The sequence below is a fragment of the Hemitrygon akajei genome, chromosome 3 (genome assembly GCF_048418815.1).
Source record: "Hemitrygon akajei chromosome 3, sHemAka1.3, whole genome shotgun sequence".
Taxonomy (NCBI): Eukaryota; Metazoa; Chordata; class Chondrichthyes; order Myliobatiformes; family Dasyatidae; genus Hemitrygon; species Hemitrygon akajei.
In genome coordinates, this window is record NC_133126.1 from 123,868,609 (window position 1) to 123,885,458 (window position 16,850).

The 16,850-nt window shown below is 41.0% G+C and overlaps 1 protein-coding gene across 1 annotated transcript in view; it reads right to left on the reverse strand.

The window, feature by feature from the left end:
* Nucleotides 1-1,374: 1,374 nt before the first annotated feature.
* Nucleotides 1,375-16,850, reverse strand: part of LOC140725369 (S-arrestin-like) — a 30,143-nt gene continuing 14,667 nt past the window's right edge. Inside the window, exons 6-14 of the mRNA XM_073040767.1 lie at nt 16,380-16,439; nt 14,423-14,490; nt 12,647-12,782; nt 12,296-12,380; nt 11,177-11,249; nt 10,249-10,386; nt 7,928-8,005; nt 4,233-4,256; nt 1,375-1,453 (exon numbers count right to left, since the gene is read on the reverse strand). Coding sequence (XP_072896868.1) covers nt 1,390-1,453; nt 4,233-4,256; nt 7,928-8,005; nt 10,249-10,386; nt 11,177-11,249; nt 12,296-12,380; nt 12,647-12,782; nt 14,423-14,490; nt 16,380-16,439 — 726 coding nt within the window. The 3' untranslated portion in view covers nt 1,375-1,389. The remainder of the gene's footprint in view (nt 1,454-4,232; nt 4,257-7,927; nt 8,006-10,248; nt 10,387-11,176; nt 11,250-12,295; nt 12,381-12,646; nt 12,783-14,422; nt 14,491-16,379; nt 16,440-16,850) is intronic.

Sequence of the window (16,850 nt, forward strand, 5' to 3'; positions counted from 1 at the left end):
CCAATCCAGGCAACATCCTTGTAAATCTCCTCTGCATCCTTTCTTTAACAACCCTACCTGTGGCAGCTAAAATCTGAGAATGCTCTGTCTCTCCAATTTGCTCTCTTCCCTCTAGATGATATCCAATACTTATCTCCTTGATCAATAACAGCTACTTAACCACCTGCTGTAACACCTCCATCTGTGTGGTTCATACAGCTCTCCTATCAATGTCACAACTGTGTCTACCCAATCACACCTGAATGACCTCCTTTTGAACAACCAGAATGTACAGCTCTGGCCGGTATGAATTCTTTTATGACCAGTTAGCTGCTCACACACCATCGTTTCTTGTGTGGTCCGGAGCAACTTTTAAACACTGAGCCATCAAGGGAGTGCCTCATTTCATTAACGGTGTAACAGTCCACCGACAATCACGGTGAATCATTCTGGGATTCCATTCTGCCACAATGAAGAAAGCTACACTTGCAGAAGTAATGCACTGGAGACCAGGACAGTGAATTCTGCAAGCACACCATCCTAAACAGGAATGAGAGATTGCAGTGCCGCTCAGAAATTCCAGCTAAGTAGACAACAAACTTCTTAAAAATCTATCTCACTCTCACAACTATGAACTACCCACTCCCTGTTACATTTCAAGACAGACTAGTAGAATGCTTGATGCTGCCAAAGAATACAAGAACATCTTTTGGCAATATTTTGATTTTGTTCAGATTACATTTATTTTGTTGCTCTGCTTTAAGTATTATTTGTTTAATTGGACTATTTATTGATTATTATACTATGGATGTTAGTGTCGGTAAATAGGATTAGTACAGATGGGTATTTGATGGTCATGTGAACAGGGTGCTCCTGAGCTGTGTGACCAAAGAAAGCCCTTAATCTGCTGACTCCTGTGAAGTGATTTAAGGACATCTCAGTGTTATTCCAATTAATCTATTAAAATAGGCCTCATCATTCAATAACAGGTAGATCATCACTATATAAGTTTCATGCTTAATTCCCAACCTTTTTTTGTTTCAATCCTCAAAGGATCAAGGATAGATTTTCAATTTTTTTCCTTCACCTAGGACTAGACTCAAATGATGGAGGTGGGGTATGGGGTGAATGAGTTTTTTTTTAGCGTTGAGGTCTCCCCTCAGACTGCAAGTGAATACCTCTCCCTCACTTCCAGAGCTGCCGACACATCTTTGCCATTATCCAGCCCCAGGTACTTTAGGCTAACGTAGCACAGGATCCATCAGGGTGGGAAGTTCTTGAGACCCTGACTTGTGTTATCTTGCTGTCCCTTTTCCCAGTGCAATGTCTCTTTAAATGCCGAAAGCGCAGCTCTACATCACCACCATTACTACACACACATCTGCCCAAGTAGATTCCACAGGATCTTACTTATAGTTCATACCCACCAGGATTGGGGTGCATGAGCAGGAAGGGTATTTCCACCGTCGCATCACTACAGAAAGAGAAAGAATCAGAATGAGACAAAACAAGAAAGTTGCTGTTCCACGAACGACACGCTTTGCATCAGATCCAATCAGATTTCTTGATCTCTAACTACCAAAATGACAATGCTGTGCTCATGTCTTTCATTTTTGCAGATGGGAATGTCTGCCACTTTCTGCACAGGAAGCTCCCACTAAAGAGAGTAAGATAAAAGACAAGATCGAATTGGTAAATTAAATTTGTCGATTGGTTCATTATTGTCAGGCGTGGTGAAAAGCTTGGCTTGTCAGTCCATCTGTACCAAATATGTCATTACAACGGTGCACTGAGGAAGTACAAGGGAAAGCAGTAACGGAACAAGGCAGAATAAAGTGTTACAGTTGCAGAGAAAGTGCAGTGCACGCAGACATTAAGGTGCACAGCCATAACAAGGTAGAGTGTGAGATCCAGAGTTCATCTTATTGTACTAAGAATAGTCTCATAACACTGGGTTAAAAGCTCTTCTTGACCCTGGTGGTATCTCCTTTCAGGCTTTTGTATTTTCTGCAATTATCTCTATTTAGTGACGGAGATCAGGCAAAGCATTGGCTGTGAAATCAACTGATCTCCCTTGATCTTCAGCTAATGCCTTGGGATCTTTTATGCCTATTTGCAAGTTTAATGATTGCTCAGAAAGCGGCACAGTCCTAGTGCCCGACTCGTTTGCGTTCTCAGTGTGGTGGGAGGGGTATCTTTATCTTCACTGTCTGGACAGAGCACAGAATGAAAACTGGGCAGATTGTGCATGACCCTGCGTGGTTAAAATGTGAATTACGCTGCCTGCGGAATGGGGTGCCACTGGAATTCTGAGTAAAGTCCACCCTCTCGATTCCGAGACAAGAAAGCATCCAGCGGCTTATGTGGCCTAGTCATTCTCTGTACAAGGCATCTGCTAATGACAATTAGAAACTGGGAAATGACATAAATCACACATTCTTTCCACTATCTCTTCACCATCAGCCACGTGCTCTTATCTCGCAACACACCAGATAACCTGCTGTAAGTAAACCTCCATTCTTTACAACTGTTACCTGCAGAATGAGAGGAAACACTCCCATTTACGATTGATCACCGATTCAGGAAAATACCTAATTTTATACAATGATGAAGATAGAACAGTACAACATAGAAATAGATCCTTTTGCCCACAATGTTGCACCAGACTAATTTAATTAATAATTAAATTCTGAACTTAATTAATCCCTTCTGTATACACAATGTCCATGCCTCTCCATTCTCTGCACATTCATGTGTCGAAGAGCCTCTTAAAAGTTCCTGTTGTACTTGTCCCTACTACCACCCTGGCAAGATATTACTCTCTGTGTAAAAAAATTGCCCCAAACCTTAAATGCATGCCCCCTAGCATTACACATTTGTGAACAAAGTTGCCCGACATCTTGAAAGGCTATCCATATCTTTCATAATCTTTTAAACCTCTATCAGGTCTTTCCTCAGCCTCTGCTACAACACAGACCTTCTAATCTAGGGAACGTCCTGGAAAGACTCTTCTCTGCCTTCTCGAAAGCCTTTACATCCCTCCTATAGTGGGCCGACAAGAATTGAATGCAGTATCCAGATGCTGTCTGTCTAAAGCCGTAACATAATTTTTCAGCTCTTGAACTCAATGCTTCAACTAATAAAGGCAAGCGTGCTGTATGCCTTCTTTAAAACCTCATTAAGCTATGTAGCCACTTGGAATCCAAGATTCCTTTGTACATCAGCACTGTTAAAGGTGTACTGTCTCTTTATATTTGATCCTTCAAAGTATACCACTGCACACTTAGCCAAATTAAACTCCATCAGCCATTTCTCTACATATTATTGACTGATCCTTGGGTAATCTATTCACAACACAACCAACATTTTCATCCAAGTCGTTTTTATATATCACAAACACCAAGAATCCCTGCAGGACAGCATTCGTCACAGACCTTCAACCAGAATAAGTGTCGTCAACCACTACTGTCTCTTTTCTATGGGTAAGCCAATTGCCAATCCAAATGGACGAGTAACCAAGGACCCCAGAGATCATAGTTTTCTGGATGAGCCTACTATGAAAAACCTTGACAAATTCCTTACTAAAATCCATGTAGATAGCTCTACCTTCATTAATCATCTTTGTCATCTCCCCGAAAAACTCAAATAAGTCAGTAAGACATGACTCACCCTGCACAAAGCTATGCTGACTGTCTCTAGTTAGTCCATGGTTTTCCAAATGCTCATAAATCCTATCCTTAAAAATTGTCTCCAATAGCCTCCCATTCACTGACATAAGGCACACTGGTCTGTTTCCAGAATTATCAATGTTTCCTTTCTTGGATAATGGAACAACATTAACTACTTGTCAGTCCTCTGTGACCTTGCTTCTGGCTAGAGAGGACACAAAGATCTTGGTCAAGACCCCAGGAATCTCATCTCTTGACTCTCTTAACAATTTTGGGAATATCCTATTAGGCCCTGGGGAATTATCCAGCTTAATGTCCTTTGAGACCCAACATTACCACATTTTCTTAAATCTCAAAATTAGCGTATTGACACACTCCACAGTGATCTCTCCATCCGATGATTCCAAATCAAAATAGTAATTATTAAAACGAATCTGAACCAATACATTGACTGGCCCACTCCTGATGTTAGCTTAGGAAAGATAATCTTTCCACGTGTTAAGTAAATTTCTTTTTACATACTGTTGAAAATTAGTAAGAACCTCTAACTTAAGGTATCGATAATTTATTATAATATTACTTCACCTGGAGGTAATGTCACCAAGCATGCTGCAAGAAAGTATTAACAACAAAATTAATATTATGCATAAGTAGCTCAATTCATTGCAGACACATTTAAATATCTCACAGAGAGCGAGGAATGCAGGAAGTACACTGGTCAGAGACACACTGGAGGGTGTAAGGTGCCAAGAGCATCTGAGGAGTTGTTTGAATATAGAAATAGCTGAGGCAGATGTGAGATAGAGCAGAGCACGGTATTTATTAAACTGTGGAAGAGACAGGCGCACGTACTATGCCTGCCTAATTTCACGCAGGAGGTCAGCAACAACGATGACACACTAAAGCAATATCAGTGATATGGTTTGAAGGCTAAATATTATCCAGGATATTAAAATTTACCTATTCTTTAAAAGATACCAGGGGAATTTTGCATCGACTAGAAAGGACAGATGGAGCATGTGTTTTACACATGCTCCTACACAAAAGAGGAGCTTAGAGCGTGGATCAGTACTTGGAGCTATGATGTTGTGGCCATTACAGAGACTTGCATGGCTCAGGGGCAGGAATGGTTACTTCGAGTGCCAGGTTTTCGATGTTTCAGAAAGGACAGGGAGGGAGGCAAAAGAGATGGAGGCGTGGCAATGTTGATCAGAGACAGTGTCACGACTGGAGAAAAGGAGAAAGCCATGGAGGGATTGTCTGTGGAGTCTCTGTGGGTGGAAGTTAGGAACAGGAAGGGGTTAATAACCCTACCGGGTGTTTTTTTATAGACCACCCAATAGTAACAGGGATATCGAGGAGCAGATACGGAGACAGATTCTGGTGTAATAATAACAGGGTTTTCGTGGTAGAAGATTTTAATTTTCCAACTATCGATTGGCATGTCCCTAGAGCAAGGGGTTTAGATGGGGTGGAGTTTGTTAGGTGTGTTCAGGAAGGTTTCTTGACACAACATGTAGATAAGCCTACAAGAGGAGAGGCTGTACTTGATCTGGTATTGGGAAATGAACCTGGTCAGGTGTCAGGTCTCTCAGTGGGAGAGCATTTTGGAGACTGTGATCACAATTCTATTTCCTTTACCATGACACTGGAGAGGGATAGGAACAGACAAGTTGGGAAAGCATTTAATTGGAGTGAGGGGAAATATGAGGCTCTCAGGTAAGAACTTGGAAGCATAAATTGGGAACAGATATTCTTGGGAAAATGTACAGAAGAAATGTGCAAATATTCAGGGGATATTTGTGTGGAGTTCTGCATAGGTATGTTCCAATGAGACAGGGAAAGGATGGTAGGGTACAGGAACCGTGGTGTACAAAGGCTGTTGTAAATCTATTCAAGAAGTAAAGAAGAGCTTATGAAAGGTTCAAAAAACAAGATAATGATAGAGATCTAGTAGATTATAAGGCTAGCAGGAAGGAGCTTATGAATGAAATTAGGGGCCATGAGAAGGCCTTGGCAGACAGGGTTAAGGAGAATCCCAAGGCATTCTATAAGTATGTGAAAAGCAAGAGGATAAGATGTGAGAGAATAGGACCAATCAAGTGTGACAGTGGAAAAGTATGTATGGAACTGGAGGAAATAGCGGAGGTACTTAATGAATACTTTGCTTCAGTATTCACTACGGAAAAGGATCTTGAGGATTGCAGGCATGACTTACAGTGGACAAAAAAGCTTGAGCATGCAGATATTAAGAAAGAGGATGTGCTGGAGCTTTTGGAAAGCATCAAGTTCGATAAGTCACCGGGACAGGATGAGATGTACCACAGGCTACTGTCCTGGATGATGAAGTGGAGGGATGGGTTAGTAAATTTGCTGATGACACAAAGGTTGGAGGTGTTGTGGATAGTGTGGAGAGCTGTCAGAGGTTACAGAGGGACATTGATAGGAAGCAAAACTGGGCTGAGAAGTGGCAGACAACCCAGCTAAGTGTAAGATGGTTCAATTTGGTAGGTCAAACATGATGGTAGAATATAGCATTAATAATAAGACTCTTGGCAGTGTGGAGGATAAGAGGGATCTTGGGGTCCGAGTCCATAAGACACTCAAAGCTGCTCCACAGGTTGATTCTGTGGTTAAGAAAAGATACAGTGCATTGGCCTTCATCAATCGTGGGACTGAGTTTAGGAGCCGAGAGGTAATGTTGCAGCTATATAGGACCCTGGTCAGACCCCACTTGGAGTACTGTGCTCAGTTCTGGTCGCATCACTACAGGAGGGATGTGGAAGCCATAGAAAGAGGAGATTTACAAGGATGTTGCCTGGATTGGGGAGCATGCCTTATGAGGATAGGTTGTGTGAACTCGGCCTTTTCTCCTTGGAGAGACGGAGGATGAGAGGTGACCTGATAGAGGTGTATAAGATGATGAGAGGCATTGATTGTATGGATGGTCAGAGGCTTTTTTCCAGGGCTGAAATGGCTAGCATGAGAGAGCACAGTTTTAAGGTGCTTGGAAGTAGGTACAGAGGAGTTGTCAGGGGTACGTTTTTTTTAACGCAGAGAGTGGTGAGTGCGTGGAATAGGCTGCCGGCGATGGTGGTGGAGGCAGATATGACAGGACCTTTTAAGAGACTCCTGGACAGATACATGGGGCTCAGAAAAATAGAAGGCCTTGGGTAACCCTAGGTAATTTCAATGGTAAGGACATGCTCGGCACAGCTTTGTGGGCCGAACAGCCTGTATTGTGCTATAGGTTTTCTAAGTTTCTATATTTCTCTGACTCTGTGCTCAGGTCCCCATACCAGATCATGAACTTCCAAGCCAGAGTTAAGAGTATGATTACGTCTTACCGTAATGAGGCAGCAACTAAACCTGGAATAGATTCATGCTTAGAATTTAAGGTTTCTTTCTGGAACTGCAGTTCTGGGATTACCTGCAGAAAATCTTTGAAGACTCCTTCTGTTACAGAAGGTATTAGATAAATACCAGGGCTTCCTGGCTTAAAAAAAATATCAGTTATAGAGCAGAGGAGAACTGAATGGTAGTTTGTTAAAAATCGATCCTAAACTCCAACAGCATTTCCAACTGGACAAAATGCAAAGCAGGAAATTGAGCTATGTGCTTCCGTGTTCATGATGTATTGGTATGTAGGCACCCAAAAATGCATCAGTGATGCCTATCTGCATGCAACGTGTGTTTAGTATTGCTACTGCAATACTGGAGTGTCCATGCACAACTGCATAGGAAAGTGAGGTTTAGCAGCAGGAGGGTAGGTGGCTGGGTGCCACAAAAAGGGGTAGGGGCATTTTTGGGAGAGGTGAGTGTGCAACCCGTCAGAGGATAAGGCTAGAACTGTTTCTGCTGCACCCAACAACTAATTTTGCAGGAAGGGACAACTTGCTTGTAGGGCGTGTGGGGGCTATGTTTCTCCTTGCTCGGTGCCAAAGCATCTAATGGAGAGATGGAGGTGAACCCACTCTATTATTGGTAGAGATGGTTCCTATGAAGATAGCTCCCCCACTATTTCAGAGGAAATGTGAACACACTAAACATCATCAATTGACCAGGCACTTCCGAGTGCAATACAACTTGTAGCCTTGATGGTAAAATCTATCATTCCCAGGTTCTGATTGTGTGGCTGAGTTAGGTATTTACTGATCACTCACAGTGAATATAAAAGTAAAACTGAGCATAGGAGTATGTGAAATTGCAAAGCTGATTCTTTCGTGTAAAATGTGAACATTTGCTACTAAAATGAAACTAATTTGAAGACAAATACTCACCCAGGAATCAACAAGCTGACTTTTATGGTATAGGACACCAACATCCCCTGAACTTCTCGATCAGTTCCTTCCTTTAAACTGCAACAAAGGAGTGACTGGTGATTATGCTGAATTATACCTTTCCCACAGGTCCTCAAGCATATTGGATCACCAGTGCCTTCATTCTGTCTTCCCTTTCTGCTCCAATCTTTTAAAACAAGCTTCCTGTTGCCTCTCTTTGAAATGAAGCTTTGCTAAACCAGTCCCTAATCTAGACCTTAATGCAGAACTGTGCTAACTCACCATTGTAACTCTTTCCCTTACACAACTAATTCTTGCAAAATACTGCAAAGAAACTCACGGCTTCTTCAGAAGAGTCATAGAAAAGTACAGCACAGAAACGGGCCCTTCGGCCCATCTAGTCCTTGCTAAACCATTTAACCTGCCTAGTCCCACCAACCTGCACCAATTTCTGTCCAGACATACTTGTTTTGTCCCTATGCCTTATGTATAATCACCTTATGTACAGACACTCCTGCACTTTACATACATACAATCAAACCACATTTGTATATAAACTACTTTACATGTTTATATTTATTGGGCTCTTTATCTTATTGCATTGTTTTTGCACTGCACCCAAATCCACAGTAACAATTATTTTATTCTCCTTTAAATAATTTTGAAACTTGAAACTATACTGCATTGTACAGAAGAGCATACATCCTCTACGTGGATATCATCTCATTCTATTTTGATCCGCAGTTTGCTCAAGGAGTCGAAGGAATCAATATCGACATATGCCTTTGTTTCTCTGTGCTATGAGCGTACCTGGGGGCTTCTCTTTGCCATAAATCTAGCAGTATCTGCTGACTCCTGCAATTAATTTTACAAGTTTGAGTGGTAATGCCACTTAACTTTCTAAAGAAACAAGATTCTGAAAGATCATCGCTTATACTATAGATTGTGCATTGCAAACTCTACTATGGTGTTAAATTCTCTGGCTGATACTTCGCCACTGTGCCAGAACATATCACAGTCTCTGTCCAAAGTACAACATCAAGTACCGTTACCTACTAATGGCTTGCAATTATGCCCCCACTCCATCAGTTGTCTTCAAACCTGATGGATAGTGCTTCATAGCAACATAAAGAAAATTGTGAATTTGTATTCATTGTTATCTACTCTTTTGAATAAAGCAAGTTCATTGATCCAAACCATCATGGTAAATTTTTTTCTCTTTCTCTTTCCCCAACATCACCTCTTCCTTAAGGTCTCTTCCATGCTGGTAACACCAGGTAAGCACATAAGCATCAGTAAGGTAGTCAACCACAGTGACATCAGAACCAAACCCTATTGTGCCTACACTTGGAGAAAGGGAGATGTGAAAGAATGGATGATAGGGAAGATGGGCTGGTAGAGGAAAGGAGATAACCTTGAGATCAGGAGGGAAGTTGACTGGAAGAGCAAGATACCAAGATGGACTTCAAGAGGAAACAAAATGAGCATTTTCTGTCAAGATCTATTCACGGTCTGGAGTGAGAATCCTGGCTGAATTTATCATGTGGTCATCCCAGGAACATTAACAGCGGTGTAAGCAAAAGATCCGCTTCATCATGGTTCCAATGCACAGGTTCAACCCTCATCCCGGGTGTTGCCTGGGTGAAATTTGCACATTCTCTCTGTGATCATGAGCATATCTCTGCAGTGCACCAGATTGCAAAGATGTGCAAGTTGTAGGCTAACTCGTCATTCTGTGCCGGTGTGTGGTCCCGTCTGGGGTTAGCTGATGGGAATGTGGGAAGAAATACGTTTGAAACCAACGGGTGTAAATGACTGTCTGACCACCGGCATGGATTTAGAGAGTCAAAGGTCCACTTTCCATATTGCCTGATTCTACTACACTGTGACTTTGAGAAGACAATTAACTGAACACAGACCAAGAACAGAACGTAGGATGTTCCTGTCCTATGTAGCTCACACAACAGCAGACAATGCTTTCATTCACTGAACCTTCAAAATGAAGCACTGTATACAATCTACAGGTATCCCTCCACCAAACATACAAAGCTTTCGGACCAATTTGACTCCAAGCTATTCAATGGAATCCTAGTTTGATAACTGGGTAACAAAGGCTTCTCAAATCATATTCCTCCTTAAAGTGACACCTATCTTACCCTCTCCTGGCAGGCTGTTTCCCTCATTTTCACATTCTCACATCCCCTCTCCCTCCAAACCCTCCTCCATCTCTTTGTTAAATCTCACTGCTCATCCATCCTTGATCAGTTTATTCCTCACTGTTCCCCTAAGCCCACTATGACTCAGTCGTCCAAATTCCTTACATGGTGGAAGAAGCCAGGTTTGTGCCTTCCTGTTTGGTTTTTCCATCCAGCGCAATGCCATGTTTGCCTCGGTTGCTGGCCATTGAGGGCAAGAGCACATAGGTTTTTGAGAAAGTGGAGCCTGGGGCAATCTGGTCACTGTATATTTAAAAAAAACCAAAATTAATAAATAGAAACATGACATTATTTGATGGAAGTACAATTTGTGCTCACATTACAACACATTTATTTAGCACATTCCTGGATACTATCTGACTCAAAATAATATTCTGACACTAGTGCTGTTCCAACATGGGATGTAATGAATGAATTGTGTCCCTTACACAACTAATTTCTGTCCAATTCTGCGAGTCCCAGGATTGCCACCTACAGGTACCTGCACTGTTCCCGCAGCTAAATGACACAACCTTATCCAACCAAACACCGATGAGAACTTAATAGCACTTCAATAGGCCAGCTCAAACATCCCGTATATGTGCATATGAATGGAGAGGTTGGGTGCGAAGCCTCACCATAAACCAGCCGCCAAGATTCAACTGAGATCTTCTGAATTGTCACCAGAGTATGGGAACTTGTTGGTTTCTTTCCTAAGTCATTAGCTTTGAGCCCAATTATACCGAGCTGAAACTACAGGATACCAAGATATAAGTAGATAGGAATGTGGGGAGAATCAGTAAAAGTGAACACTGAATGGTCAGTATTGACATATTGGGCCAACGGGCCTGGTTCCAAGTTATACATCTCTACCTATCAGTTAAAAAGCAAAGAGATGAGAATGCTAGTAAGAAACAAAAATAACAGTGAACCAATACAACTTAGAGTTGTACAGGACTCCTAAATGGCCTATGGCTGTCATAGAGAGCTCTGCTAATCTTGCAGGGATTTTATAATCCATGAGGTTCTTGAAGTTGTAAAACACCGTACTTACTTTGCTTCCTCCATGGCAACCTCCTCTGTGTATTTATCATTTGAGTACAGCACCACATTGGTGGTTTGTTCAACTGGGAACAAAGAAAAAGGATTTAGATCTGCTGACCACCCGGCATTTGGAAAGGAAAAAATCTTCGGCTTTCTGAGATAAGGTCCTCAATGTTTACATGACAAAAAATTAGAGATATAGTTAAAACCATGGAGAACTAAGATGATTTAGGGAAAAAAAACTTCCAGAATAGACAAGTAACACAGAAATAGTCTTAGTGTAGAGAAGAATAGATGGTTTATTTTGAGGTTATATGTCTCTTTAGATGGCACAGTGCAGATCAGAGTTTCAAAGCACAAAAATTACTGGCAGTATCAACATGGTTTCAAAGAGGAGATGGGAAGAGGATATTCAAAGAACAAGAATCTATATCAAAAATCAAATAATAAAGCATTCTACAAGCTCAAAATACTGAAGATGTTGGAAATTTGGGGGAGAAAACAGAAAATGATGAAAATGTCATTACATTACATGCAAAATGGAATAATAGCTTGATTATGCCACATTATTTTATTAAAACTGATGGAAGGGCAATGGCATGAAAAATTGGCTGTCTCTTTCTCCAGGGCTGCTATCTGGCCTGAGTATATCCACCATCTTCATGTTTTACTAGGTTTGACAACAAATATGATTCAATGAAAGTTCCCATTTCCATCTTACAGAAAGGATGCAGTGTTAGGTGAAAGTCCAAGTAAGACTCACTTAGCAAGAGAGGTTATACCACCAGGAAAACTCGAGGTTTTGTGTTGATTTTGTTATATTCATGGGACATGGATAACTATGAAATTAAAGTCTATTTGTTGCCACTTTGAGGTGACATTAAGCCTCCTTCTTGAATGAAATGACCATTCTTATAAGAACTCCATGCTAGACTATTCCACGGAGAGTTGAAGCCACACCAGGTACACTCAGTAAGTTCAATTCCCTCCATGAACCCACTGTGGTATCATGAAAACTTGACAGCTTTCATGAAGATCCTTCTGATGCAAGGCCACAAATTAAAATTTCACAGTGAAATTGAAAACTCCAGGGTAATAACAGACAATCACAGAAACAGTCTAGTCATACCTGCTATTTTGATACTCTTCACGTGCTTGCTAGAGTTATTTGTCACTTGCATGCTGACGTTGATGGGTTCCTCATGATAATATATCTGAGGAATGAACATAATTGGCAACTTAAAGTCTCTACTGAGTCCTTCGAATCTCTACTGAAGCCCACGCACTCTTTCTAGGCTTGCCCTTCTAGTCATCCATTCAACTACCATACTGAGTATGTATGGGATGACCGAGGATTGCTAGGATTCAGGATCTGTATATTGCCCATTGTTCAAAGACATTACTTGGTAAATTGCTGTTCACCATTCAAGTAGCAAAGTATTATTATTTAGTGAAGCTCCTATCGTGCACCCCCCCTCACCTCTTTATTCAGTGATGCCTGCAGATGAAGTGGTTGGTCTGACATGAGAAAATGTTTGCTGATCTGAGCCGTTGGACAGGATCCAGCTCGATCGGGAGCATACTGTACTTTGCGGATTGCCAGGCGTACCGAACTCCTAAGGAAGGAAACGAGCAAGGTAGTTACTCAACAAAAAGAAGTTAAAGTAAGATTACAAAACAACTTTTAAAATTGCTCAGTTGTCTTTAAAAAGTCAGCAAAAAAGGAACTTTCACCTTTTCATATTGTCAGACAAATAATTCTGGTCGAATTTTAGCTGCCTATAAGGATTTTCTATATTCCTAAATGGAAAGAATGACTGACTCACACTTAATTCGACTGCTCTGCAAAAAAATTAAAGGCATCTTAAGTATATTTATCGAAGTAGCTGCTGTTGCATCCCTGGGCTGTGAATTCCACAAATTCACTATTCTTTAGGTATGTAAGTTCCCCATCATCTCCATCCCCATCTGAAGACATTATTAAAGACCCTCACTACCCAAGATATGCCCTCTTCATCTTACTACCATTGGGGGTGGGGTGGGGGGAGTGCTACAGGAGCCTGAAGACCCAGACTCAGCCTCCATTCTTGGTTCTCAAAGGGCAGGTGGTGAGGGACATTGGATGTTTTGGTCAGATAGTCTAAGCAGTATTGAAGAATCTGCTCATGCCATGCTCAAGTTGCAATGGAGTTGAACACTAAGATTCCCCATTTCATAGCTGAAGGAAGATGTGTAACTGAATGCACTCTGGCCTGGAACATTGTCCTAAAGAGTCCATGCTTTAATAAATGAGGCAGACCAGAAATAGCCCAAGAAGACACTAGGAGCACTCTCTCAGCTACCTCCATCCTGGAAATAAATCGGGCACCTGAATAGATTGAAAATGTTTTGAGAAGAAGCACTTGCCATTTGTCTTCGCTTCAATAAATGAATGGGTTGATGGAGGTAAGTGAATTAATGACTGATTTGATGAGGGTTCCCAATGCCTTCAAATTGCCCTCTAACTATAAGCAAAAACAGGGAAAGAAGTTAAAAGTAACAAGTATATTAGGCCATCTTAGAGGTGTTTACTGGAGTCACCAAGAACCAAATATTGTCTGTTGCAAAGGCTGAGCAATGGGGGATGTATGAGAGAGAGAAGGAGAAGGGACTTCTGACACTTCTCATGTTGTAATTATCAATTTTTTCATTAACTAAAAAACTTCCTCAACCCCTGAGTTAATCTGTCTCTTGAGGAGAGATTACATCTCGCACAGGGAAGAATCTGTGTCTGACATACAACTCCAACGAGTCAGAAAATTATACAGCACAGAGAAAGGGCCTTTGGCCTAACTCATCCATGCCAACTAAGGTGATTACCTGAACTAATCCCACTTATTTGCTTTTGGCCCATATCTCTCGAAACTTTTCCTATCTATGTACTTGTCAAAATGGTGCAATTGTACTGCCTCTATCACTTTTGTCTGGTAGAAAAATTCAAATACTCACCATCCTTTGTGTGAAATATTTGCCCCTCAAGTCCACTTTCAATTATTCCCCTCTTAACTTAAACCCCAAGCCCTCTAGTTTTAGACTTCCCTTTCCTGGGGGAAAAAACTGTGACCATTCACCTTACTGATGCCCCAGGGTCCTCCAGTTCCTTATGTAGGCAGTACCTTTAGGTCAGAGCTTTACTGATGGTAGCAAGTAGTTTGCGCTTATAATTCACTAAAGGCCCATCGGGAACTCGCAATTCTTTGTATCTCCTCATTTTTACCTTTTATGGATCTTTTCCTCCAGACTGCTCACGCAGAAGGCTATTACTTCAAAGTCTACGGAACAGAACTGAGGAGAGATCAGAAATATCAGAGGTTGCAAATATCCAGCAGGGAAGGGAAGGAGCAAAAGGCTCAGGGTCTGCGGACGTTGACTTGTTCTAGGGTGTGGGTTCATGGGCACTGACACATCCCAGATTACAAGGAAATAGAGGAAATTTTGTTGTGATTGGTAGTGGGGCACTGACCATTTTTAGATCGCACAGTCCAAGAAGCTGACCCACTCTAGTTTACAGGTCCATGATTCATCATGAATTACTAGATTATAAGGCTATGCAACAATTCCTCACTATCCTCACTTGTTCACTATCTTTCAGAATCACTTATGGAATCAGTTTCTACCAGGTCAGGTGGAATAATGCCAGATTCCAACACCATAGTGTTCAATGAATTGTTCATCTTTCATTTAGATCTTTTGCCAATGATACTGAATCTGCGACCCTCATTTAAAACTACCATTTAAAAATATCATTCATGTAAGACAGAGGAAAGGCATTTTGTTTTCTCTCAGGTGGCAGCTAACCTTTGCAACTTTTCTCCATGCCTTTGAGAAAGAGCATCTCTGATTATTTTTAAGATAGGGTTGGCTGTTTTCATGATTAGCAGGTTATAAGTTATCACAGGTATTTGGAAACACAGGTTTGAATTTGCATTCAGATCAGCTATGATCTTATTATTGGGCAGAGCAGGCTCCAGAGGTCGAGTGCTCAACTCTTGCTCATAATCTGTACACTCTATTCAGTAGCTCCCTGACTTTCTCTGTTCAAAGGAGAACTATCCTAATGTTAACCTCATTGTGTAACTGAAGTCCTACACTCCTGGCAAATTTCCCCTCTATCTTTTACAGGGTGTTTCTTGACATGTTGTCCCAAGAATAACTACAATACTTTAACTATACACTCAGATTCTTAAAAACTGATTCCAAAACTTAATATTTTATGCCTCCATAAATGCAAGCAACCCATGTGTTTCTTACCTAATCAGCAACCTGCTCTGCCAAGTTGAAGGATTTCTGTGAATGGACACCAAGTTCTTTGCTTATCTACACTTTGCAAAAAGGTGGCATTTGTACCATAGAGCAGAGAATCCCAGCCTGTGGTCCAAGAACCACTCAGTTAATGGTAGGGGTTGGTTGCATAGAAAAGGTTGGGAACCCCTGCCATAGAGCATTTCAACATTATCCTTCTCAAGCTAAAACACTTCAGACTTATTAACAATATAACAATAATAGTATTCCTGTCTTCCAGCATAATCCTGTAATCATTGAATGTAGGAAGATTATGTCTGATAATTTTACTAGTTCTATCTTTGTTTTGCTCAATTTTCTTAGTGCATCCTCTCTATTGCTAGCTAAGAAGATTCAAATTCAAAGTACATTTATTATCATGTGTATGCAGTACACAACTCTGAGATTCATCTTCCCACAGCCAGCCACAAAACAAAGAAACACCATGGAACTCGTTCAAAGAAAGCATCAAACGTCCATTGCTTTAAAAAGAACAAAATGTGCAAATGGCAAAGTGTAGCTTCACTTACTTCCTTAATTAACTGAGTGCATGATCTGACTGAGCCTTGGACTCCCCAATCTCGCTCTCCATTGTTTGTATATTAATTATCAAAATTACAGTACATCAGTTGGGATGCCAGTTTGTAATTTAAGCTAAATTCGATCTATTCTGCACAACCGACAACCACAAAACAAAACGTCAACTATCATTAAGATTAAACTAGAAGCTCATGTTTAAATAAGTACCAGAATTTGGGCCAGCTTCAACTTCATTTTGTGTACTTTATTTGAAGTAATTTCAATGTTATTAAAAAGGAGTGGTTTAAAACTACTGTAGATCTTTCAGCCAGAGTTTTATGTTCTTGTATCACGATGGGTGTTGAAGATCTTACCTTGTCTGGGTCGTTGGCACCAGGTTGAAGACAAACAGAGCAGGGGAGATAGTTTGGGAACTATTAAGAGAAAGGACAGAAATGTTGATTAGGGCAGATCATAGATAACATAAAGCAGAAAGCGTGTCTGTTTTCTGTTCCACTATATTCGTCATACACTAGTTTCTTTGTATCTCTCGTATTTGCTGCATTATCTCCAGCCATCACACTTACAGATAGGTTCCTCTAACCACAGGTAGAACGATCACATCTCCATTAATTAGATTAGATCATTGTCATATATCATGGTGCAATGAAATTTTTTGTTCACAAGAAGCTCACAGCATAAACTGTACACATGGCAGATACATGTGCATAACAAAAAGGGTGCAGGGATTGCAGTGCAGTCTGAATGGGTGTGAAACTAATACCAAAGTAAGAATAGCAGAATAACTGAGCGAGGTAGCATTAAAAGCACAAAAGCATGGAAGC